At 45.6% G+C, this 26,748-nt stretch overlaps 1 protein-coding gene across 1 annotated transcript in view; it reads right to left on the reverse strand.

Moving 5' to 3' along the window:
* LOC124554209 (putative sodium-dependent multivitamin transporter) overlaps nt 1-26,748 on the reverse strand; it is a 390,772-nt gene that overhangs the window by 101,351 nt on the left and 262,673 nt on the right. The window contains exon 2 of the mRNA XM_047128278.1: nt 9,210-9,325. Within this exon, the coding sequence (XP_046984234.1) occupies nt 9,210-9,325 (116 nt within the window). The remainder of the gene's footprint in view (nt 1-9,209; nt 9,326-26,748) is intronic.

The raw sequence follows: 26,748 nt of genomic DNA on the forward strand, positions 1-26,748 counted from the left end.
GCGCTGGCTCACTGAAATTACTCGATTCTTCGGGTACCCGAAATCAACTATTTACGATACTATGTGATCAAAAGTATCCGGACACTCTCACAACATACGTTTTCCGTATTACGTGCATTGTGCTGCCAACTACTGCCAGGTACTCCATACCAGCGACCTCAGTAGTCATTAGACATCGTGAGAGAGCAGAATGGGGCGCTCTGCGGAACTCAAGGACTTCGAACGTGGTCAGGTGATTGGGTGTCACGTGTGTCATATGTCTGTATGCGACGTCCACTGTTTCCGATGTGATAGTGCAGTGGAAACGTGAAGGGGCAGGTACAGCACAAAAGCGTACAGGCCGACCTCGTCTGCTGACTGACAGAGACCGCCGACAGTTGAAGAGGATCGTAACGTGTAATAGGCAGACATCTGTCCAGACCTTCACACAGGAATTCCAAACTGCATCAGGATCCACTGCAAGTACTACGACAGATAAGCGGGAGGCGAGAAAACTTTGATTTCACGGTCGAGCAGCTACTCATTAGCCACACATCACGTCAGTGAATGCCAAATGACGCCTCGCTTGATGTAAGGAACGTAAACACTGGACGATTCAAGAGCCGTAAACGTTGTGTGGAGTGGCGCATAAAGTCGTGCGGATTCTTCCTGAACAGCTGCAAACCATCCTTGCAACATTTCACGTAATTCGGTTTTTGGTCAAGTGTGAGCAATCGCGGAACCCATTTTGCGGATAGCTTTCTCGTGTCCAAATGTTTACGCAAAATATTATGTACCCATTCATTCGAGATACCCACAGCACTAGCGATCTCACGCAGCTAAAACTCTTCTGTCATCCATCACCATATCACGGATTTTGTCAATGATTTCTGGAGTCGTAACCTCCACAGGGCGTCCAGAATGTTCAGCATCACTTGTGACCATATGGTCACTCCGAATTTTAAAACCACTTGTAAACTGTTATAATCGAATATGCACAGTCTCAGTAATGTTTATCAAGCTTCTCTTTAGTCTCCTGAGACGTTTTGCCTTTCACAAAGTAATGTTTAATCACCACACGAAATTATTTTTCGTCCATTTTTTGACAATCACTCGACTTCCTTCATTCACACGAATGCCGAACACAAAGAAATAGACCAATATGGCTGAAACTTGGTGTGCGTTCTTTCCAAAGATGCTACTAACTAAACATGACCTCGATACGCACCGGTGGTGCCAACTCTCGGACTTTGCACGGAATTTTCAAACGCCCCTCGTACACATCCTCGGTGTAGTAAAGCAGCTTAAATCACTTCATAACGGCAAGGCCTGCGGTCCAGACTACACACCAATTAGGTTCCTGATACATTAGCCCCACACTTAGTAACCCCATACAACCCCTCGCTCGACGAAAGCTCCGTACCTGAGGAATGCAAGGTTGCACACGTCACACCAATAATCAATTGTTTAATAAATATTCGACGAACATGGGGTGTATATTTTTTTCTAATCGTGTAAAAATTTGAAGTAAACACATCTACATCATACTCCGCAAGCCACCTAATGGTCTGTGGCGGAGCGTACTTTCTGTATCATATTTGGTCCCTCTGCCCTATTCCACTCGCGAATACTGCGTGAGAAGAATGATCGTCGGTAAGCCTCTGTATTGGCTCAATTACCCGAATTTTCTTGTTGTCAATACGCTAGATGTATATGGGGTAAGTAATATGTTGTCCGACTCCTCCTGAAAAGTGTTGTCCCGAAATTTCAGTAGTAAATCTCCCCGTGACGCACAACGCCTCTCTTGTAACGCTTGTCAACTAAACGATCGCGTGACGAAACGCGCCGCTCTTCGTTGGATCTTCTCTATCTCCTCTATCAGTCCTACCTGATAGGGATCCCAGATGGATGAACAGTGCTGAAGAATCGGGCAAACAAGCGCCTTACAAGCCACTTCTTTCGTGGATGAGTTACATTTCCTTAAGATTCTTCCGACGAATCTGAGTCTGGTGTCTGCTTTTCCCACTGTCTGTTTTATATGGTCATTCCATTAAAGGTCGTTCTGGGCAGTTACGAATACGTATTTTACGGTAGACTGTCTCCAGCTGTAGGTTATCAATTGTGGTGCTGTAGAGTAGTGGGTTTCTTTTCCTATGTATGGCAAGTAAGTTGCATTTATTTACGTTCTGTGTCAACTGCCAGAGCCTGCAGCATTCATCAATTCTCTGCAGGTCATTCAGCAAATCCTTACTATCTTCTGGCGTTGATACTTTGGTATAGACAACTACGTCATCTGCGAGCAGCCTTAAAGAGCATCCCACGCTTCCTACTATATGATTTATGCATATTGTAAACAGCAACGGTCCTATCACACTTCCCCTGTGCTACTCCGGATATTTACCCCCAGATCTGTCGATTTAGTTCCGTTAAGAGCGACGTCTTGAGTTGTATCTACAAGAAAGTCTCTAATCCAATCGCAGGTCTGCTCCGATACTCCTCGTATTTTTTTTTTTTCATTAAAAGGCAATGCGGGACGGCGTCGAATGCCTGACTGAAGTCGAGAAACACGACATCAAGCTGAGCGCCGTCGTCCACTGCGCTGTGGATCTCACGGAAGAACAGAGCGAGCTGACTTTCAAAGGATCTCAGTTTGCGGAATCCATGTTTACTTTTACAGAGGAAATGTTCAAAAAATGGTTCAAATGGCTCTGAGCACTATGCGACTTACTTCTTAGGTCATCAGTCCCCTAGAACTTAGAACTACTTAAACCTAGCTAACCTAACGACATAACACACATCCCTGCCCGAGGCAGGATTCGAACCTGCGACTGTAGCGGTAGCGTGGTTCCAGACTGAGGCGCCTAGAACCGGCCGGCTGGCGAGGAAATGTTCATTTTCCAGAAACGCCATAACTGTTTGAGCTTTTATAATGCGGCTATTAAACCTTGGTGGTTCCTTCCTAATCGGCCTGTGTGGCCGAGCGGTTCTAGGCACTTCAGTCTGGAACCGCGCGACCGCTACGGCCGCAGGTTCGAATGCTGCCTCGGGCATGGATGTGTGTGATGTCCTTAGCTTAGTTAGGTTTAAGTAGTTATAAGTTCTAGGGGACTGATGACCTCAGATGTCCCACAGTGCTCAGAGCCATTTGAAAGGAAATCAGTCATAAAGGAAATCTGCAGAAATTTACAGAAGGGTTGCACTTCTGCCACACTGAACGATTCTCTTCAGTGGGCGCAGGATTTTTTTCCGGCCGCAACGATCTCGGAGATTTGAAGTTTTACGGGATTCCTGTCCGCAGCTCGTGGTCGTGCGGTAGCGTTCTCGCTTCCCACGCCCGGGTTCCCGGGTTCGATTCCCGGCGGGGTCAGGGATTTTCTCTGCCTCGTGATGACTGGGTGTTGTGTGATGTCGTTAGGTTAGTTAGGTTTAAGTAGTTCTAAGTTCTAGGGGACTGATGACCATACATGTTAAGTCCCATAGTGCTCAGAGCCATTTTGAACGGGATTCCTGATATTCACGGTACATTCGTGAAATGGTCGTACGGGAAAATCCCCACTTCATCGCTACCTCGAAGATGCTGTGTCCAATCGGTCGTGCGCCGACTATAACACTACGTTCAAACTTACACCTCGATAAGCTTTCATTGTGGCAACAGTAACCGATCTAACATTGCACCAGACACTTGTTGTCTTACATAGGCGTTGCCGATTGCAGCGCTGTATTCTGCCTGTTTGCATTTATTTTAATACGCATGGCTATACCACTTTCTTTGGCGCTCCAGTGTATTTTTAATATATATGGTGTACGAAGATTGTGTTGAACAATAACTGTTAAGGGAAAATTCGAGCCTTTGCGCCGTTTCCGAGTTAATTAACGTCAGGCCGATGCGTGCACATATTCTGGCGGCCCACCTGACACGGTGTCGCCGAAGGTGGTACTTGTTTGGTTCAAAAATGGTTCAAATGGCTCTGGGCACTATGCGACTTACTTCTGAGGTCATCAGTCGCCTAGAACTTTATACTACTTAAACCTAACTAACCTAAGGACATCACACGCATCCATGCCCGAGGCAGGATTCGAACCTGCGACCGTAGCGGTCGCTCGGCTCCAGACTGTAGCGCCTAGAACCGCACGGCCACTCCGGCCGGCCAGTAAAGTTAAGTATGCTCATTTTCTTATTGTAATAAAACCCGAAATTATGACTGGTTTGATTGTCCAGCGAACCAAGTACGCAGGCTTCCGAGACACTAGAGTCAGTTCCCTCCAGCACGACTCCAGACATTAGTCGAGTCCAGGCCACGTCATACTGCGGCACTTCTTCGTGCTCTCTGGGGCCCTACACTATATTAGGCTGGCGTACCAGTTTCTTTGCCTCTTCAGTGAATATACGTAACCTATGTCCATCTGAATGTTTTTTACAGCTTCGTGTAAAACTCTGGTGCAAATCTTTCAATAACTTTTCCAGAGTTTTTACTAAAAACATTTCCTATTCATCTGTCTGCAGCAGAGTGTGCGCTGGCGCTGAAACTTCCTGGCAGATTAGAACTGTGTGCCAGACCAAGAATCGAACTCGGGACCTTTGCCTTTTGCGGGCACGTGTTCTATGGAGTGAACTTCCCAAGCACGACTCACGGCCTGTCCTCTGCGCTTTACTTCCCCCAGGACCTTCCAAACTTCACAGAAGTTCTCTCATGAAAATGACAAAACTAGCGCTCCTGGAAGAAAGGCAAAGGTTCTGACTACAAGTCCCTGTCTAGTACACAACTTTAATCTGCAAGGATGTTGCATACCAGTGTACACTCCACTGCAGAGTGAAAAACTCATTCTGGACACATCCCCCAGGCTGTGGCTAAACCATGTCTCCACAACACCCTTTCTTCCAGAATGCTAGTTCTGCAAATTTCGCAGAAGAAATTCTGTAAGTTTGGAAGGTAGGAGACGAGGTACTGGCGCAACTAAGGCTTTGAGCAGGTGTCGTGCGCGGTGCTTGGGTAGCTCAGTTACTAGAGAACTTACCCACGAAAGGCAAAGGTCCCGAGTTCGATCCCAGTCGCGAACAGAGTTTTAATATGCCAAGAAGTTTGCGGGTGTGAGTTACCACTCTTTGTATCACGTGTGATAATTTGTAAGCCATCATATTGACGTCTGAAGGGTTTTGAGAGGGAGATTATTTCGTGTATTGCTATTACGAAATGGACTTAATTTTTGCGGGTCTTTGATGATAATTTAGTTCAGGAATTTTGCTACCATTCTTATGAGGCTCTTGTGAAACTCTCTACGTAACTTCACTGCATTTGATTAAGGGTATTTCCTGTTTGTATGTTAACTAAATGTCGTAGGACCACTTCCCATTTATCTGAGTTGCCCTTTCCTGATTAACGTTATTCAACATAATTCTCTGTCGTCTACATCAATTATAGACGTTATAATAGGACCCTTATGATTCATTTAACTTTTGTATTTCTATGTATTTTCCGGAAGGCTTTTGACACTGTACCACACAAGCGGCTCGTAATGAAATTGCATCCTTATGGAATATCGTCTCAGTTACGTGACTGGATTTGTGATTTCCTGTCAGAGAGGTCACAGTTCGTAGTAATTCAGGGAAAGTCATTTAGTAAAAAAGAAGTGATTTCTGGCGTTCCCCAACATACTGTTATAGCCCCTTTCCTGTTCCGTATCTATATAAACGATTTTGGAGACAATCTGAGCAGCCGTCTTCGGTTGTTTGCAGATGACGCTGTCTTTTATCGACTGATAAAGTCATCAGAAGATCAAAATAAACTGCAAAACGATGGTGCGAAAAGTGGCAGTTGACCCTAAATAATGAAAAGTGTGAGGTCATCCACATGAGTGCTAAAAGGAACTCAAACTTCGGTTACACGATAAATCAGTGTAGTCTAAAAGCCGTAAATGCAACTAAATACCTAGGTATTACAATTACGAACAACTTAAATTGTACGGAACACACAGAAAACGTTGTCGGGAAGGCAATCCGAAGACTGCGTTTTATTGGCAGGACACTTGGAAAATGTAACAGACCTACTAAGGAGACTGCCTACACTACGCTTGTCCGTCCTCTTTTAGAATACTGCTGCGCGGTGTGGGATCCTTACCGGGTAGGACTGACGAAGAACATCGAAAAAGTTCAAAGAAGGGCAGCACGTTTTGTATTATAGCGAAATACAGGAAAGTGTATCACAGAAATGACACAGGATTTGATCTGGAAATCATTAAAAGGCGTTTTTCGTTCCGACGGAATCTTCTCACGAAATTCCAATCACCAACTTTCTCCTCTGAATGCGAAAATGTTTTGTTGACACCGACCTACATAGGGAGGAATGATCAACACGATAAAATAAGGGAGATCAGAGCTCGTACGGAAAGATATAGGTGTTCATTCTTTCCGCGTGTTATACGAGATTGGAATGATAGAGAATTGTGAAGGTTGTTCGATGAACCCTTTGCCAGGCACTTGAATGTGATTTGCCGAGAATGCATGCAGATGTAGATGTATTTTATTAACTCGCAGGTCTAGCCAGTTCATAGACTACTTGACCGCAGGATGACAGCTTCAGGTTATTATTTGCAACGAATTAGGTGCGGGGCATGAAAACAGACGTGTAAGGCTCACCCTCTGACTAAATCGAGCTATTCTCTTTCAAACAGATCCATACATAGCCCTAAGTACCTGTAAAGGTAAAGACTCAACTGGTTTGCTCATATGGGAACTTTTTGGAAAAGAGACTGTAAGTAGCCTATTTAGGTTTTTATGTTGGTAACGTCACGTAGCGCTCTATATGAAAATCAATGACTGCGCTGTGTGCAGTCTGTGGCTGGTTGGCATTGTTGAAACATTCGCTATTGTAGTGATGGGCAGCTGGCTCTTAACAGCGCGTAGCGTTGCGCAGTTGGAGATGACCCGCCAGCAGTGGTGGATGTGGGGAGAGACATGGCGGAGTTTTGAGAGCGGATGATCTGGACGTGTGTCCATCAGAGACAGCAAATTTGTAAGACTGGATGTCATGAACTGATATATATATATGACTTTTCAACGATATTAAGGTAAATACACGGTGATCAAAAAGTCGTCAGTATAAATTTTACTACTTAATAAACCAAGGAATAATGTAGATAGAGAGGTACAAATTGACACACATGTTTGGAATAACGTGGGGTTTTATTAGAACCACCCCACATTGTTAGACGCGTGAAAGATCTCTTGCGCGCGTCGTTTGGTGATGATCGTGTGCTCAGCCGCCACTTTCGTCATGCTTGGCCTCCCAGACCTCAGTCCGTGCGATTATTGGCTTTGGGGTTACCTGAGGTCGCAAGTGTATCGTGATCGACCGACATCTCTAGGGATGCCGAAAGACAACTTCCGACGCCAATGCCTCACCGTAACTCCGGACATGCTTTACAGTGCTGTTCACAACATTATTCCTCGACTACATCTATTGTTGAGGAATGATGGTGGACATATTGAGCATTTCCTGTAAAGAACATCATCTTTTCTTTGTCTTACTTTTGTCATGCTAATTATTGCTATTCTGTTCAGATGAAGGGCCATCTGTCTACCATTTTTTGAACTTTAGTATTTTTTTTTTTTGGTTCTAATAAAACTCCATGTCATTCCAAGCATGTGTGTCAATTTGTACCTCTCTCTCTCTCTCTCTACATTATTCCATGATTTATTCAGTTTTCAAATTTATACTGACTTTTTGATCACCTGGTACATTGTTTGTTCTCTACCAAAATCTCCCATTTGCTAACTATGCCTCTCAGTAGTTAGTGCCTTCAGTAGTTACAACCCTTTATTTACCTGCCAGTATTGGCGCTTGCTGTATTGCAGTAGTTCGAGTAAACAAGATTTTTGTGAGGTAAGTGATTCATCAAAGGTATAAGTTATTGTTAGTCAGGGCCATTCTTTTGTAGCGATTATTGAAAGTCAGACTGCGTTGCGCTAAAATATTTGTGTCAGTTTAGTGATCATCAGAATAAGTGGCCGGCCGTTGTGGCCGAGCAGTTCTAGGCGCTTCAGTCTGGAACCACGCGACTGCTACAGTGGCAGGTTAGAATCCTGGCTCGGGCATGGCTGTGTGTGATGTCCTTAGGTTAGTTAGGTCCAAGTGGTTCTAACAAGGGGAGGCCGCCAATTGTGAAATTCAGATTCGATTCATACTGCGCATAATAAAAGCTCATGGCCAGAGGTGTAATGTGGCAAAGCACCAAGATGCACTTCTCAGCCGTTGTCGAGAAAATCGACAGTTAAAAGAAACCTTTGCGGTGAAATACTCTCTACGATTTATATTTTCCAATAGCGTCGTGGCGCAGCAGTAAGCGCTCGGGTTCGTAATCCGACGGTCGCCGGATCGAATCTCGCGCCATACAAATTTTTTTTTTAGTATTTGTTCATATATATATATATATATATATATATATATATATATATATATATAAAATTCCCGGCAATCAGTTGCAACAATTATGCATATAATAAGTTGTTGAAAGTCGTTTGTCTTAAAAACTGGCGACTTCGAACATGATTATGTTTTCCGCAAACAAAGTTGTACTTCACAAATGTTATTAATTGTCTTCATAATGTTTACACGTGTAGTTAACATAAGACGTATAATTCATACTTTAAAGGATTCTCAGGATATTCGTTTTATATTGTTTTTATATTTGTTTTTTGTAATTCAAATATATATATATATATATATATATATATATATATATATATATATATATATATATTCGTTTTATAGGCTCAATTGTTAATTTTATATATATTTTTTAATTACAAAAAACAAATATTAAAAAAAAGGTTGCATGGCGCGAGATTCGATCCAGCGACCGTCGGATTACGAACCCAAGCGCTTACCGCTGCGCCACGACGATGTAGGAAACTATAAATTGTAGAGACTATTTCACCGCAATGGTTTATTTTAACTGTCGATTTTCTCGACAACGGCTGAGAAGTGCATCTTGGTGCTTTGCCACATTACACCTCTGGCCATGAGCTGTTATTATGCGCAGTATGAATCGAATCTGAATTTCACAATTGGCGGCCTCCCCTTGTGAGTACGTTGAGTTTTGCTCAGCTGTTTGAAAATCAAATAATGTAAGAGTTTTTCCAGCACAGTGATTCCTTACATACAAAGGGGAAGTTTCAAAACTACACAAGCAGCGCGCTCGTGATTTCTTCTTCTTCTTTTGGTGTGACCTACCTGAGTGGTCTTCTGGCGACCACCTGTGAAGCGGTAGTAGACGCCGATGCCCATGGATATGACCAGCATCGCCACCAGTACCACATAGTCCCACACTCCAAGCGTGGCCGTCTGGGCTGCAACACGTACAAAGAATAGACGATTGAGCCAGTTGATTAGGCTTTTCGGTAACTAATTTATTGCATCGACTTATGATGTCCTGATAATAGATCATTCAATTAATTGTTATGTCGTTACTTTTAGGTCTATGATGCATTCCCCTAAAATTATTTGTTATGTTCAAAAGGTATGTTATAAACTGAAGAGTCAAAGGAACTGCTATAGGCATGCATATTCAAATACAGAGATATACACTACTGACCATTAAAATTGCTACACCAAGAAGAAATGCAGATGATAAACAGGTATTCATTGGACAAATATATTATACCAGAACTGACATGTAATTACATTTTCACGCAATTTGGGTGCATAGATCTTGAGAAATCAGTACCCAGAACAACCACCTCTGGCGGTAATAACGGCCTCGGTACGCCTGGGCATTGAGTCAAACAGACCTTGGATGGCGTGTACAGGTACAGCTGCCCATGCAGCTTCAACACCATACCACAGTTCATCAAGAGTAGTGACTGGCGTATTGTGATGAGCCAGTTGCTTGGCCACCATTGACCAGACGTTTTCAGTTGGTGAGAGATCTGGAGAATGTGCTGGCCAGGGCAGCAGTCGAACATTTGCTGTATCCAGAAAGGCCCGTACAGGACCTGCAACATGCAGTCGTGCATTATCCTGCTGAAATGTAGGGTTTCGCAGGGACCGAACGAAGGGTAGAGCCATGAGTGTTAACACATCTGAAATGTGACGTCCACTGTTGAAAGTGCCATGAATGCGAGCAAGAGGTGACCGAGACGTGTAACCAATGGCACCCCATACCATCCCACCGGGTGAATACGCCAGTATGGCAATGATGAATACACGTTTCCAATGTGCGTTCACCACCATGTCGCCAAACATGGATGGGACCATCGTGATGCTGTGAATAGAACCTGGATTAATCGTCGAGTACACCATCACAGGCGCTCCTGTCTGTGATGCACCGTCAAGGGTAACCGCAGCCATGGTCTCCGTGCTGCTGCAAACGTCGAACTGTTCATGCAGGTGGTTGTTGTCTGGCAAACGTCCCCATCTGTTGACTCAGGGATCGAGACGAGGCTGCACGATCCGTTAAAGCTGTGCGGATAAAGGCCGGTTCCCACTAGGGCTGCCGCGCGACAAAACCGCGCGTCAGCGGCTGGGTGCCATGGAAACGGCGTCAGCGGCACGGCGCAGCGAGCTCTGCGTCGCGGTTTGACCATGTCGAACCGCTTCCGCTGCCGCGTGCCGCACTCCAGGTGCGCGCCGCCAATCACAGAACGCGCTGAGCGTGACGTCAGGTACGGAAGCCCGGGCCACACGACCTTTCGCTGAACCGCTGGCGCGGACGCGGCGGCAGCCATGAAATACTTATCATCCGATTACAAGGAAACTATTCGGTAGAAAAATTTGATTCTTGGGCATGTTACAGCCTGATATCTTATCTCGATAAAGGATCGAATTTCTTTTCGTTACTTGCTGTATCGCATTTACGTAGACCTTTACAAGAAATTTTAATGAGTGTGCAGAGGTAAAAACGCATTGCGTGGACTTTGCGTACAGTTCATTTTAGGTAATACATTGCTGCGTATGAAATTTAGTCAACATATCGAAATTGTTTTTAAAGCTGAGAGCAGATCGATAGCTATCACCATTCTCGAGATATTGAATGATATGTCGGCGGACTGGCTGTGCGGTGACCGCGCGCGGGTCGCTCGCTGCGCGACCGATACTTCGTCCTGCTCGTTGTAAACCATGTGGTTGTATCAACTGCAAATTTCGTAAACGGTTCAAGAAATCGAAAAGTGTTTTTTTGCAAACAATAACTTGTAAAAAGTCATGTATTTCGTCACATGATAAATATCCTAAATCTGTTTATCTACCGAGATATGAAAGAAACTACAGGTTTTCGGAAGGGATAGTTGAATTTTTTCAAACGGCATTTAATAGCATGTGGATTGAGTAGATAAACCGAGACTAATTTACTGGTATGTCATAAGATGTAATTGGCTAAGTATCTATAGCTATTGATTATTTCCTTTGGAAGTAACAAACGTTTCTTTCTTTATCCAGTGTACTTTATTGGTTCAAGACGCGTTTCGCCTTTTACTTTAAGGCATCGTCGGTGGAATCTAGAATGATTCAGTTTTGTTTTGATATGTGATACTTGCAGATCATAAAACAGTTCACATCTTTTTTTACGTGAATAACTGATTACTTAAAGTGAACCGAGTTTTTGGCGGACATCTGCATTTCCCCTCACCTCGTCACATGCTGGAGGTTGAACTAAAACTTAGATTATGGAACATAAGAACAATTTCATATTCGCTCTTTTTTCTTTTGTCACTAGCTGTAGACATTTTACCGAAAACACTGATTTGAAGTCGTAACTACAGTGTGTTCACCTCATGTCCCTTCCTGTTTGGTTTGTGTATGTACATGTTGCCAACCTAAAGAATTATATGCTGAAAACTAATGTTTGTTTATTTCTGTTCTCCTTATATCTGTATGTGTGTGTGGCTAGCCAGTGATAGTTATAGAAAGATGAAAGTGAATGCAGTAGTTGTCAGACAGTGGTTGAAAGATTTGGTGTTCAGCTGATTTCAGTTTTGGTTTAAATGTTCTGTGGAGGAGTGCATGGAAGAGTAAATTACCTGCTTATATTAATAGATAAACTAGTAGAATAGCATTTCAACAGATGATTATTATCAGAATACTATCACCCAACCCCTTTTGTCCTGAATCTTTGATGCCTCATAATATGTCCTGTCAACTTACCCCTCTTGTAGTCAAAGTTGTGCCATAATTTCCTCTTCCTCCTCTATTTAATTCCGTAACTCTTCTTTAGTTACACGATCCTCATATCTAATCTTCAGCATTCTTATTGTTCATCACGTTTTGAAAGCGTCCCTTTGTCTTCTTGACAGAATTGTTCATCGCCCACGTTTCATTTACATACAAGGCTGCACTCCGCACAAATACCTTTGTAAAATAGTACCCAATCATTAGAATTTATATTTTATGTGAACAAATTTTCTTTTTCAGAACGCTTTTCTTGCTATTCACAGTCTTCATTTTATATCCTCTCTACTTCTGCCTTCTCAATTACTGCTTCCCTTTCAAGTCCTTTAAGTCTTAGAAATGCAGTTTGGTTTCTGTACAAGTTGTAGATAATCTTGTGGCCCTGTGTTCTATGGATGACATCTCCAGAGCTTCAACGAATGTTTTAATTAAGATTGTCGAAACCTTTCTCTAAACAAGCAAATGCTATAAACACAGTTTCGCAGTTCTTCAGTGTGTCTACTTAGCTAAGTGGTAGGATCAGTATTGCCTTGCATGTTCAGACATCTCACAGGAATCTAACATTGTGCTTATGTTAGTTTGTACAACCCCACCCCCTCTCCTCTCTACATATTCCTTCCACTTTCTAGCCTTCTCTTATTTGCTAAGTTCTGGCTTGCCAAATGAGTTCTTGACAGTTGCTTCTCCTTTGAGCAAATTTTTCTTTGTTCTTTCTCATTTTCATTCCCCTATGTTTTCCAAGTGCAAAATCGCGTTGCAATTTTGGACTTTCTGTCAACTTCATGTTTAGACATTTCCCATGGCCTACTTTATTTGCTGCATTTTTATATTTTTCCCTCTTGTCAAATTTAATATATCACGTTTTATTTAACGATTTCTACTGTGCCTTCTTCCCCTTCACATACTTTGCTGTATACACCTCTTCTTCTCTCAAAGATATCCATTCGTATTCTAGCGGATTCCTTTCCCTGTTTCAGTCAGTCGTTGCATTATGGTAACTTTAAGATTATCGAAAAACTGTAGGTCTTGACTTATTCAAGTTCCATTTCCTTAATTTGTTACCGTTTACTGTCTCTTTGGTTGTAAACTGCAGCTCGTAACCAATAAAGTATTGTAGGTTTGCGCCTGCACCGGGAAATGTCTTATAATTTAAAATCTGGTTTCGAAAACTTTGTTCCAAATATGTATTATTCTTTGATGAATCTTAAGCAAGGTGCTGGCGATGATTACATTATGCTCTGTGCGAAATTCTATCAGTGGCTTCCACTTTCATCCCTTCCCCCAAGCCTTTGTGTTCTTAGTGTTTTCCTGTACCTGCTACCATATCAGATTTTAAATTTTTGTCTCGTTTAACTATCTGAATAATCTCTTTTGTCGTACATTGTTTCAATGTGTTAGGAGATAGTGAACAATCATGAACGGTAGTCATGAAATCTGTTTATGGTGAAATGAGAAAACATGAATAATGAAGTATGTGAAACAGTACGTTGTACAGAAAATGAAAAATTGGTATCTCTTCACCCAACTTCGTCTTTCCTTCATGTAGGTGTAAGATAAAGTTAATCAAACGCACCGGGCATTTCAGTCGGTCCCACCCCGTACCTCAATGGCTGTCTGACACTGTCTACCGCTAGCATCTGCCGCCTCCAGATGGGAACGCCAATTCCGCGAGCCTCCGCGTCAAAGCTGAAAACGCTTGCCGCTGCCGTTGCCGCACGACGCGCTGCCGCGCTCTAGTGGGAACCGGCCTTAAGATGCCTGTCATCTGGACTGCTAGTGATACGAGGCCGTTGGGATCCAGCACGGCGTTCCGTATTACCCTCCTGAACCCACCGATTCCAGATTCTGCTAACAGTCATTGGATATCGACCAACACGAGCAGCAACGTCGCGATACGATAAACGGCAATCGCGATAGGCTACAATCCGACCTTTATCGAAGTCGGAAACGCGATGGTACGCATTTCTCCTCCTTACACGAGGCATAACAACGAAGTTTCACCAGGCAACGCAGGTCAACTGCTGTTTGTGTATGAGAAATCGGTTGGAACCTTTCCTCATGTCAGCACGTTATAGGTGTTGCCACCGGCGCCAACCTTGTGTGAATGCTCTGGAAAGCTAATCATTTGCATATCACAGAATCTTCTTCATGTCGGTTAAATTTCGCATCTGTAGCACGTCATCTTCGTGGTGTAGCACTTTTAATGGCCAGTAGTGTATTTTTTGCATCACCCACTCCATGACAAATGCAGCTCCTTCAGGACGTTTATTACACTCCTGGAAATGGAAAAAAGAACACATTGACACCGGTGTGTCAGACCCACCATACTTGCTCCGGACACTGCGAGAGGGCTGTACAAGCAATGATCACACGCACGGCACAGCGGACACACCAGGAACCGCGGTGTTGGCCGTCGAATGGCGCTAGCTGCGCAGCATTTGTGCACCGCCGCCGTCAGTGTCAGCCAGTTTGCCGTGGCATACGGAGCTCCATCGCAGTCTTTAACACTGGTAGCATGCCGCGACAGCGTGCACGTGAACCGTATGTGCAGTTGACGGACTTTGAGCGAGGGCGTATAGTGGGCTTGCGGGAGGCCGGGTGGACGTACCGCCGAATTGCTCAACACGTGGGGCGTGAGGTCTCCACAGTACAACGATGTTGTCGCCAGTGGTCGGCGGAAGGTGCACGTGCCCGTCGACCTGGGACCGGACCGCAGCGACGCACGGATGCACGCCAAGACCGTAGGATCCTACGCAGTGCCGTAGGGGACCGCACCGCCACTTCCCAGCAAATTAGGGACACTGTTGCTCCTGGGGTATCGGCGAGGACCATTCGCAACCGTCTCCATGACGCTGGGCTACGGTCCCGCACACCGTTAGGCCGTCTTCCGCTCACGCCCCAACATCGTGCAGCCCGCCTCCAGTGGTGTCGCGACAGGCGTGAATGGAGGGACGAATGGAGACGTGTCGTCTTCAGCGATGAGAGTCGCTTCTGCCTTGGTACCAATGATGGTCGTATGCGTGTTTGGCGCCGTGCAGGCAGGACTGCATACGACCGAGGCACACAGGGCCAACACCCGGCATCATGGTGTGGGGAGCGATCTCCTACACTCGCCGTACACCACTGGTGATCGTCGAGGAGACACTGAATAGTGCACGGTACATCCAAACCGTCATCGAACCCATCGTTCTACCATTCCTAGACCGGCAAGGGAACTTGCTGTTCCAACAGGACAATGCACGTCCGCATGTATCCCGTGCCACCCAACGTGCTCTAGAAGGTGTAAGTCAACTACCCTGGCCAGCAAGATCTCCGGATCTGTCCCCCATTGAGCATGTTTGGGACTGGATGAAGCGTCGTCTCACGCGGTCTGCACGTCCAGCACGAACGCTGGTCCAACTGAGGCGCCAGGTGGAAATGGCATGGCAAGCCGTTCCACAGGACTACATCCAGCATCTCTACGATCGTCTCCATGGGAGAATAGCAGCCTGCATTGCTGCGAAATGTGGATATACACTGTACTAGTGCCGACATTGTGCATGCTCTGTTGCCTGTGTCTATGTGCCTGTGGTTCTGTCAGTGTGATCATGTGATGTATCTGACCCCAGGAATGTGTCAATAAAGTTTCCCCTTCCTGGGACAATGAATTTACGGTGTTCTTATTTCAATTTCCAGGAGTGTATTTTGTGAAGCGTTGTTCAGTTTACAACTTCATGTTTGAACGTCTGTGAAAAGAACGTTTTACATACAACCACCCCACACAGTTCGTGTAAGCTGCTAAACATTTTTTGGGCGATATTTTCACACTCTTCTGTTTTGTGCCAAACTCAGAAACCGTTGAGTAAATCAATGCATGCCGAGCATCATGAGATTCGACACTACAAAATTTGTCAAATTCTTTCCCAGCATTGTACTCTCCTACTTCTTCCAAACATTTGCAATGCCAGAGGTAATGTCTGAACTCTGTAGATTCTCCAAGGACATTTCTTTAAGTAAAATAGCCCTTGCTTCGGATGCGACATTTTTTCCTAGTCTCCCTGTGGTGGTGTTTCTATTTCATTTCCGTTCCCTTTTTGGCCTCCCTTTGAATAACTGATTTCTATCTGGTACAGGAATGTTATTTTGTACATCACTGGTACACACATTTTGCAGTGGGATCTCTTCATTTACGTTTATTCGCCTTTCATCATTGTGAAGGTGGCTACTGTTAAATCTACAGTTCTAATCTTCATTACGGGCGAAGTTCCATCTACGGTTTCCTTACCCATTGTTACACTTAAGGTTAAATCACTGTTACGTTTATTTTCATTCAGAGAAGGATACTGGGTTGGAGTGTCCGCACTTGAAGATGTGTATTCTCGCTAAAGAACGGATGAAGAACGGAATGCGTAAGGTTTTCGACATATTGTTTAGTGTTTCTTGGAGTAGTTTTGAGGTTACCTTCCAAATGGAACTCGTGTTTTCGTACCTTTAAAACACCATATGTTTCGACATACACGAGACGCGTGGGGTAGCCGCGCGGTCTAGGGCGCTTTGTCACGGTCCGTGTGGCTTCCCCACGGCGGAGGTTCGAGTCCTCCCTCGGCCATGGATGTGTGTGTGTGTGTGTGTGTGTGTGTGTGTGTGTGTGTGTGTGTGTGTGTGTGTGTGTGGTCCTTAGCGTTAGTTAGTTTAAGTAGTGAGTAAGCTTAGGAATCGATGACCTCAGCAGTTTGGTCCCATCAGACCATACCACAAATTTCCAAGTTTTCGACATCCATGTTGAACTTTCAGTTAATACGTTGTGTCCTTACTGTGAAAGCATCCCAATCGCACCTGACAATCACAACATTCACGACGTTCCTACACGCAATGTAGTATCAGGTCCGTAAACACCACGCAGCTCACAGACCAAGGAAAGAAGGCATTTTGCTTGGTCTTTGCACACAGCCTACGTTGTGAACCGGCGTTACCACACGTTTCGTCTACCATCACTAGCCCAGATACGGGTTGTATGTATGTATGTTAACCGCGGACCTAGAAACGACGGAGAGGCTCCGTCCCCACTGCAGCCGCAGTGGTAGCTCAAATGGCTCTGAGCACTATGGGACTTAACTTCTGAGGTCATCAGTCCCCTAGAACTTACAACAACTTACACCTAACTAACCTAAGGACATCACAAACATCCATGCCCGAGGTAGGATTCGAACCTGCGACCATAGAAGCAGTGCGGTTCCAGACTGTAGCGCCTAGAACCGCTCGGCTACAACGGCCGACCGCCGCAGTGGTCCACAACGCCACGACGGCTACCGCAGTCCACTTCACCCCTCCGCCGCCCCACACCGAACCCAGGGTTATTGTGCGCTTCGGTCCCCGGTGGACCCTCTTATGGAAGGTCTCACACCAGACGAGTGTAACCCCTATGTTTGCGTGGTAGAGTAATGGTAGTCTAAGCGTATGTGGAGAACTTGTTTGCGCAGTAATCGCCGACATATTGTAGCTGAGGCGGAATAAGGGGAACCAGCCAGCATTCGCCAAGGCAGATGGAAAACCACCTAAAAACCATCCACAGACTGGCTGGCTCACCGGACCTTGATACAAGTCCGCCGGGCAGATTCGTGTCGGGGACCAGGCGCTCCTTCTCGCTCCGGAAAGCTGTGAGTTAGACCGCTCGGCCGACCGTTGTGGCCGAGCGGTTCTAGGCGCTTCAGCCCGGAACCGCCCTGCTGCTATGGTCGCTGGTTCGAATCCTGCCTCGGGCATGGATGTGTGTGATGTCGTTAGGGTTAAGTAGTTCAAAGTCTAGGGGTCTGATGACCTCAGATGTTAAGTCCCATAGTGCTTACAGCCATTTTTTAGACCGCTCGGCTAACCGGGCGGGCATAGAGACTGGTTAGTGGCGCTGTTTCAAAACTACAATTTGGATTGAAGTCAGTGTCTAAGCTATATGTAAGTGAAGGCACGGTCTGTGTCAATGAACTCTGTGTACTGTTGCTTATGTAAACGGAAAACGCCATATACATGTTCCATGTTGATGAATTACTGGACAGGAAAGTGGCAGCAGTTGAGGCGTGCTGCAACAGAAGGGAAGTATCACTTTCTATTCATTATAGATTTCTACAGAGTGTGTCCATCTACGGGGTTCTAGCCTCGATCCAAAGACCAGTTTGATTTCGACAAAGGGGATAAATCAAGATTATTGTATTATGGTTTTATAAAAGTAATAATTCTGTGTTTTGTATTTGTCGTTTTTAAAGATTCTTGTCTTAACATCCTCTTCCCTTCGAATATCAGAAACCATATTATGGAAGTTAAAGGTTGGAAAATGTTTTTTGACTAGATCTTGCTGCAGCAATTCAATTTCTACTAGCTTTAACCTGTTAGTTATTATTATATTAACTTGAGATAATTACGTTGTACTAAGTATGCTATTTATATCTGAGGTCACTATTGTACAATTTGATAAATAAATTTGACCTTGTACTTAATAATCAGTCAATCGACTCCACGAATAATATTTCGGGATCCCCACTCCCTGTTTCCATAATGGCAGGAAGCGCGAAATATATTTAAATATCTACCGGCTTTCTGTTGTTATTAAGAGTGTAGACGTCAAGGGAAATCAAATAAGATGGTGACTGAAAGTTAATGCTCAATGTCCGACCTCAGATTTTGAAGATACTTGCCTGGCACTTTCTTCTTACTTGTCATGCCCCGTGTGGAGGTGGAATCACGTGACCGGCCTTGGGCGATTGTGGAGGGGAGACTGCAAATTCCGTGTGAAACTTGAGTCTTGCGCTCCCACACATGAGACGGACCAACACAGGCGGAACATCAGTACGGCTGCCACCATCGGATGCTGGTCCACTCGCTACACCCACCGAAGCATCCGGCGCCGCTAATGGTCCGCCAGTATAGCTTTCCACTGCTTTCCGCTGTGCAGGGTTTACGGCATCCAGGAACGCATTGGATCATGTATGTACTTCATTGCAGGTCCCAATGGTTTGCACTGACGCCACCAGAACCAAATTCACTCGTGTCATTTGTCCCATGATTTTGCTGCTTTTCTTCCCCCAGATTTATGGCCGAACGCGACCGTTCAGCCTTCGCAGCCAGGGAACCCTAGGAGTAGCAGATGGACGATGCACCCTCGCTGTTGCCATCCCCGCTCGCCGACTCCACGGATGTGGAACTGCCATCGCCGTCGCCATCATCGCTCCAGCACACACCCTCAGGTCTGGACCTGTGCACCGGCAGCAGTTTTCGGAGGTGTTCCTGTTACCTTGCAAGCCAAATGGTGGAGTACAGTCAGGAGTCTGCTGTCCTCCACATTCACGGCTCGCGGCCCATCACAACGTCCAGCGTCCTGTCTCCCTACCCGCTGTCGTTTGCAGCGTCGCTAATGGTGCGGCATTTCAGGGGGGTGGGGGGGGGGGAGAGTGTAGAATGTGCTGGCATATGCTGGCACCTGCAGACCATGTGGCATAGAGGTTACGAGAGTATCGATAGAGGCCAACGACAAGCCTCGCTGGTAACGCGCCATCAACACCCTCTCAGCCGGCAGTATTTAGGGTTGCCGCCACAGACTTGAGTGTCTAGGACCTCATCCCCCATGTCCTCCTTTTCCTTGAACACATCCGCATCCTGTATATTGTCCGCCCACTCGATCCCCCCCACCCCCACCCCCTGGTGTCCCCCTTCATCTCCACCCCCAGCCCATTGCCGCACCTTTACCGTTGTGTCCCGCCCTCTCTCTGTCTCCACACCCTCCACCTCTTTCCCTCCCAGATGATTGCCTTGACATCTACCAACTCTAACTCCACCTTCCTCCTCCCTCCTCCTCCTCAGGGCTCTCCCTCCTCACCCTTATACACCCCCTCCCCTCCTGCACTCTCCTTCTGTGTCTCTGCACTCCCTCCTGCCTTGTCTTCCCTCTTCATCTCCCCCCTACCTATCTTCTGCCTCTTGGTGCGCCCCCTGTCCCCCCATTTTCTCTTCCTCCCGCCCCCCCATCCCCCCTGCTCTCTTTTTTCTTCCTCTCCAGCTTCCTACCAGCAAGTTTTATTCTTTGAGAGTGTCGTGGTTTCCATGGTTTTTGTTTTTGGCTGTCTCTCTCTATGTGGTTTTTATACTGTGGCAGACTTTGAACTTGTGTTTGACTCCTGTGATTTTAAGTGTACAACAAATTGCCAGCCGGTCAGAGTGGCTGAGCAGTTCTAGCCGCTACAGTCTGGAACTGTGCGACCGCTACGGTCACAGGTTCGAATCCTGCCACGGGCATGGATGTGTGTGATGTCCTTAGGTTAGTTAAGTTTAAGCAGTTCTAAGTTCTAGGTGACTGATGACCTCAGAAGTTAAGTCCCAAAGTGCTCAGAGCCATTTGAACCATTTTTGAACAAATGTGTTCCTTTAACTTTCGATCGACTTTTTAACTGTCGCCCCTTGTGCATGTCCCCGTATTAGCGTATATCTTAACTCCCATAATCTCCATTTGCTGTGTCTTTTATGTCCCCTTTTATCACCCCACCTTTTTTGTAAGCATTCCACTTTCATATATGTTGTAAAACCGTTGGGCTGAACAGCCGCTGTGAGCCCTCCTCTGCCCATGGGGCAGGGGAATGAAATCACAATAAAGAAAAAAAGAGACTGGAGGGTCAGTTTCGCCAGTTGGTTCGAGCCGGTTACGCCAGTTAGAGTCTGCACACTATGGAATTCCAGCGCAGCACTGAGGCAGGCAGTGCATAGCAGCGTTATATTGAATATAGCCAGAGGCGGATACAGAAAAACCTCAAGGAGGGGGCGCTAAAGATATCTTGAGCTACCTTCACTTTTACCGTACTAGAAAATAATCAAGTCACATGCAAAGTTTAATTCTCGAATAAACAGTTTATTCGCACTGAAAAATGCAACACTGGTACACTTAGCACTAAAACATACACAGCCACACTCCGCATATTTCTAACATCACTAAGCACAACACTGACTGAAGTCTCTGGTAATAGCGAGTAACAGCAGTTGTTCACTTTTTATCACTTACAAGTTATCTCGACGATTGTAGCTTTCAAACTACGTGGCACTGACTTTGCTTCCCTTATATATGTGGCTTAGTTGTTTCGCTGCCAGAATGTTCGCTTCCACACTTTTATGGAGTGTGAACAAGTACCTACTGTGAAAGCGACAAGCCAATACGTAGGTTATGACGTATAATGTAAGGGTGAGTTTCCAATGATCACGCCGTCCAGCAGTTTATGTGTGTCGAACTTTTATTGTCGATTGCGTTCCTTTCTAGTGTATTGAATAGAGGGCCTACACAGTAAGAATGCGTTTTTAGGAATCTTCTCGCAAGTCACTATTACCGGAGATGTACGCATCAACAGTTTCTCATTCATAACTCTTATTAGGAGCTAGGTATGGGAAACTATTGTTACTTTATTATAAAAATATTGTTACGTGTCTCATAACAATATTTTTACTGAGAAATAACTATTATTAATACTTCACAATCAATAGATCACTCTCACTCTTTTCTAATCTTCACACTTGCACTTGCTACAACTAGGACTTTTTACTTGTTCATTCTTGAGCCTTAATATTTCTGCTACTGAATGTAAACTGCTTCCTATTCGGCGAATAGCCGGCCGCGGTGGCCGTGCGGTTCTAGGCGCTTCAGTCCGGAACCGCGAGGCTGCTACGGTCGCAGGTTCGAATCCTGCGGTGGTGGTGGTGGTGGTGGTGGTTAGTGTTTAACGTCCCGTCGACAACGAGGTCATTAGAGACGGAGCGCAAGCTCGGGTTAGGGAAGGATTGGGAAGGAAATCGGCCGTGCCCTTTCAAAGGAACCATCTCGGCATTCGCCTGAAACGATTTAGGGAAATCACGGAAAACCTAAATCAGGGTGGCCGGAGACGGGATTGAACCGTCGTCCTCCCGAATGCGAGTCCAGTGTGCTAACCACTGCGCCACCTCGCTCGGTCGAATCCTGCCTCGGGCATGGATGTGTGTGATGTCCTTAGGTTAGTTAGGTTTAAGTAGTTCTAAATTCTAGGGGACTGATGACCTCAGATGTTACGTCCCATAGTGCTCAGAGCCATTTGAATCATTTTTTATTCGGCGAATAGTCCGTATTTATAACGCTACGTATCGAAAGTTGTCTGTACAAGAAAACAGTACAATATTCGCCACTTTTCTCGAACAAATGCCAGACGGAATAGCGTATCGAGATCACTAGAATGGCCGCGACTTTTCTCGTAGGTGTGTGTTAGCTATCTATCTATGTACCAGACAGAAACGTATAAAATACGATGACGCGTGCTACATAGGGAAGTACAGCTACTCTACAACTCGATTCAGTGGCCGTGCGGTTCTAAAACTGCAGTCCGGAACGGCGGGGCTGCTACGGTCGCAGGTTCGAGTCCTGCCTCGGGTATGGATGTGTGTGATGTCCTTAGGTTTAAGTAGTTCTAAGTTCTAGGGGACTGATGACCTCAGAAGTTAAGTCCCGTAGTGCTCAGAGCCATTTGAACCATTTTTGACCGACGAAAGAAACGAATGAATACAGGGCTGGCTGAATGGCGGGTGTCCCCTGAACATAGCGGACTTGTACTTGAACAGCATTGAGGCTGCGTGGACTAAACAGAGGAGGGCTTGTACAACAGCACATGGAAACTTAAATTAAGTAGCTCTTTCTTTATGAGTAAAGAACCCAGTTAATTGCGTGCAGTCCGTGTTATAGAACGAGGATAGCGCCCACCAACCAACATCCTCTCCTTGCTTCCCATGGTACATCTCTACAGAGACAACGAGACGACATAAAAGCGCCCAAAGAGAATACAACACGTCTGACGCTTAACTGCCAAAAAGGCTTCCTTCGAATCTAATACTAAATTTAGGTAACTTTTGGAACAGAAGACGCTAGGAAGGAAAATGTGGTGTCAGTATGACACACTTTCTAAATAAAGTCTTAATTTATCAGTTTATTCAATCAACATAATTATATCAAGTTTGTAAGGGAAACATTTGTGAAGGACGAAGTTTAATGGAATGTCAGAGGTAAATATTATAATGGTGTTAGTTTTTTTTCCCACTATTGCTGCGCCATCGGACTAACTTGGTTATTGTACTGAGGGTTGCTAGATTTGAGAGATAGGAAAATGTATTGTTTGCATGTTAAGAAGTTCATTAAATTTAAAATCAGCCTTGAGCATTTTTCGCAGTATACAAAAAAACTTCATTTATGCGCATATTTGTTTTTTACCACCATTTCCCTTACAATTCTTAATGGAATATGGAACCATAGTCGGACGCTGTGGCCGAGCGCTTCTTGGCGCTTCAGTCTGGAACCGCGGGACTGCTGCGGTCGCAGGTTCGAATCCTGCCTCGGGGATGGATGTCTGTGATGTCCTTAGGTTAGTTAGGTTTAAGTAGTTCTAAGTTCTAGGCGACTGATGACCTCTTAAGTTAAGTTCCATAGTGCTCAGAGCCATTTCAAATGGAACCAAATGTGTTCGGAAAATTAGTTCGATTTACAATTAACAGATAATTCATTGCAACTCTCGAGCATCTCTGTGTAGATACAGTAATTTGCAGCTTTAGCATAGTGGCGCGAAAGACAGCAGACTGCAACGCATTATCCAAATTTGCACAGAATAGAGGTAAGGACAAAATATTTGGATTTTTTTTTTTATTCAATCAGGTAAATTTATGTCATTCAGAGACATTTTTTGTGATCAACTTTGCAAAAGCAATTACTGTAGGCTTCATGACAAAGTTCATTATTCAGGCTGTTTATACTGTTCAAAATTCTTGTAGTCAGACTGCTAACTTTTACAGTACGAAAGACTTCCCTTTTCCTTACGACAGTAAATTATTATTAAAATGCAGTTTTGCTTTCACATTAGGACAGTACAAGTTTCATTGCGACAGTTCATTTATTATTACAGCTTAGAGTCTACTCATATTTTTAATTATTTTAAAGAGAACTTTCACTCTTACACATCCACACATCAAAACAAGTTTTCCATCACCTCGGTTCAGAGAATCCCGAAACCTGTACAGAAAATTGGAACAGAAATCAACATAAACATCATCTCCGTACTTTTTATTGCTCATGAAAACCACACGTCGCATGTTGTGCCACCATACAGCGAGACATTCGGAGGTGGTGGTCCAGACTGCTGTAAACATCGGTACCTCTAATACCCAGTAGCACGTCCTCTTGCAGTGATGCATGCCTGTATTCGTCGTGGCATACTATCCACAAGTTCATCAAGACACTGTTGGTCCGGATTGACCCACTCCTCAACGGCGATTCGGCGTAGGTCCCTCAGAGTGGTTGGTGTGTCACGTCCATTCGATACGGTTCACGTCTGCAGAACATGCTGGCCGCTCTAGTAGAGCTATGTCGTTATCCTGAAGGAAGTCACTCACAAGATGTGCACGATGGGGGAGCGAATTGTCGTCCTCTAAGAGTAATGCCTCGCCGACATCGTTACAGTAACGGTCGGAGGATGGCATTCACGTATCGTACAGGTATTACGGCATCTTCCGTGATCACCAGCAACGTACGTCGGCCCCACATAATGCCGCCCCAAAACAGCAGGGAACCTCCACCTTGCTGCACTCGCTGGACAGTGTGTCTGTGGCGTTCGGTCTGACCGGGTTGCCTCCAAACACGTCTCCGAAGATTATCTGGCTGAAGGCATATGCGACACTCATCGGTGAAGAGAACGTGATGCCAATCCTGAGCGGTCCATTCGGCATGTTGCTGGGCCCATCTGTACCGCGCTGCACGGTGTCCTCGTTGCAAAGATGGACGTCGGGAGTGGAGTTACGCATCATGCAGCCTATTGCCCACAGTTTGAGTCGTAAGACGACGTCCTGTGGCTGCACGGAAAGCATTATTCGACACGGCGGCGTCGCTGTCAAGGCTCCTCCGAGCCATAATGCGTAGGTAGAGGTCACCCACTGCAGTCGTCCGCCCCGGTAGCTGAGTGGTCAGCGTGACAGACTGTCAATCCTAAGGGCCCGGGTTCGATTCCCGGCTGGGTCGGAAATTTTCTCCGCTCAGGGACTGGGTGTTGTGTTGTCCTAATCATCATCATTTCATCCCCATCGACACGCAGGTCGCCGAAGTGGCGTCAAATCGAAAGACCTGCACCAGGCGAACGGTCTACCCGACGGGAGGCCCTAGCCACACGACATTTCCATTTACCCACTGCAGTAGTAGCCCTTGGGCTACAGTTCCTGTCTCTCCGTATCTCCTCCGTGTCCTGACAACATCGCTGTGGTTCACTCCGAGACGCCTGGACACTTCCCTTGCTGAGAGGCCTTCCTGGCACAAAGTAACAATGCGGACGCGATCGAACCGCGGTATTGGCCGTCTAGGCGTGGTTGAACTGCAGACAACACGAGCCGTGTACCTCCTTCCTGGTGGAATGACTGGATCTGATCGGCTGTCGGACCCCCTCCGTCTGACAGGCGCTGCTCATGCACGGTTGTTTACATCTTTGGGCGGGGTAGTGACATCGTTGCAGCCAAAGGGACTGTGTCTGCGATACAGTATCCACAGTCAACGTCTATCTTCAGGAGTTCTGAGAACGGAGGTGATCCAAAAATTTTTCGTGTGTGAATTTTTATTTGTTTAAAGAGAACTTTCACTTTCATTAATTCTATTTTGCATCTCTTTTTATAGTCCAGTACAACTTCGTCCTGTTTTCATGTTTGATCCGAGTTGACTTTTTTTCTTTTTTTACAGGCTATCCACTGTGCCATCTTAACACCCTGAGGGTTTTCCCTTGTTAGCACAAGCACCAGCATTTGGTGAACAGTACAGTCGTAAAGAGAGGTGCCCTCAGCACGGAATGTAGACAGCGACAGGGTTAACAGCCAACACAGTATACATCCACGGAGAGCTGACTGGTTACCTGGGAGGCGCTGGAGATCTGAAAGGCGGAAGAAGACGCCCAAGAAGGGGCAGGCAGCCACCGCGGTGACCAGCCCGTAGCTCTAGTTGCTGACTATCAACGGGGCGCCATAGGCGGAGTTCTTGGAGCTGCCGCCGAAGAATTCAGACTTATGTCTGTAGCGTGGAATAACGTCCATTACATCGAGGTGTAAGGAAGGGACATCCAGACCTCCTTACATCCTTGTTCTACACAAATACCACATGTTATGATTCACGCGACCTGTTTTCCACGTTTTGGCGCTTGCATTCCTTTGCTGTAACATAGTTCACACGTGTTTTTTTTTTAAATGATAATTAATTGAAACCCTCAGCTGCCACCAGGTGTTGATATACCTCGATGGGGACAGCCGCAAATGTGTGCACCGACCGGGACTCTAACCCGGGATCTCCTGCTTACATGGCAGACGCTCCATCGATCTGAGGCACCGATGACACAGATGAATAGGGCGACTGCAGGGACTTATCCCTTGACGCTTCCCGTGAGACCCACATTCCCAACTGTCCACAATCTACATACGTAATGTACCTAACAGGTATTTGCCCATCCACTCATTACTCGCGCACACTAAGGTGACGATTCCCGTAAGAGTTTGGGCAACCTGCGCGCATTCGCACAGACGAAGGTCAATGGCTGGGTAGCCTTTAAATATCGGGTGATCAAAAAGT

The sequence above is a fragment of the Schistocerca americana genome, chromosome 11, assembly GCF_021461395.2.
Source record: "Schistocerca americana isolate TAMUIC-IGC-003095 chromosome 11, iqSchAmer2.1, whole genome shotgun sequence".
NCBI classification, from domain to species: domain Eukaryota; kingdom Metazoa; phylum Arthropoda; class Insecta; order Orthoptera; family Acrididae; genus Schistocerca; species Schistocerca americana.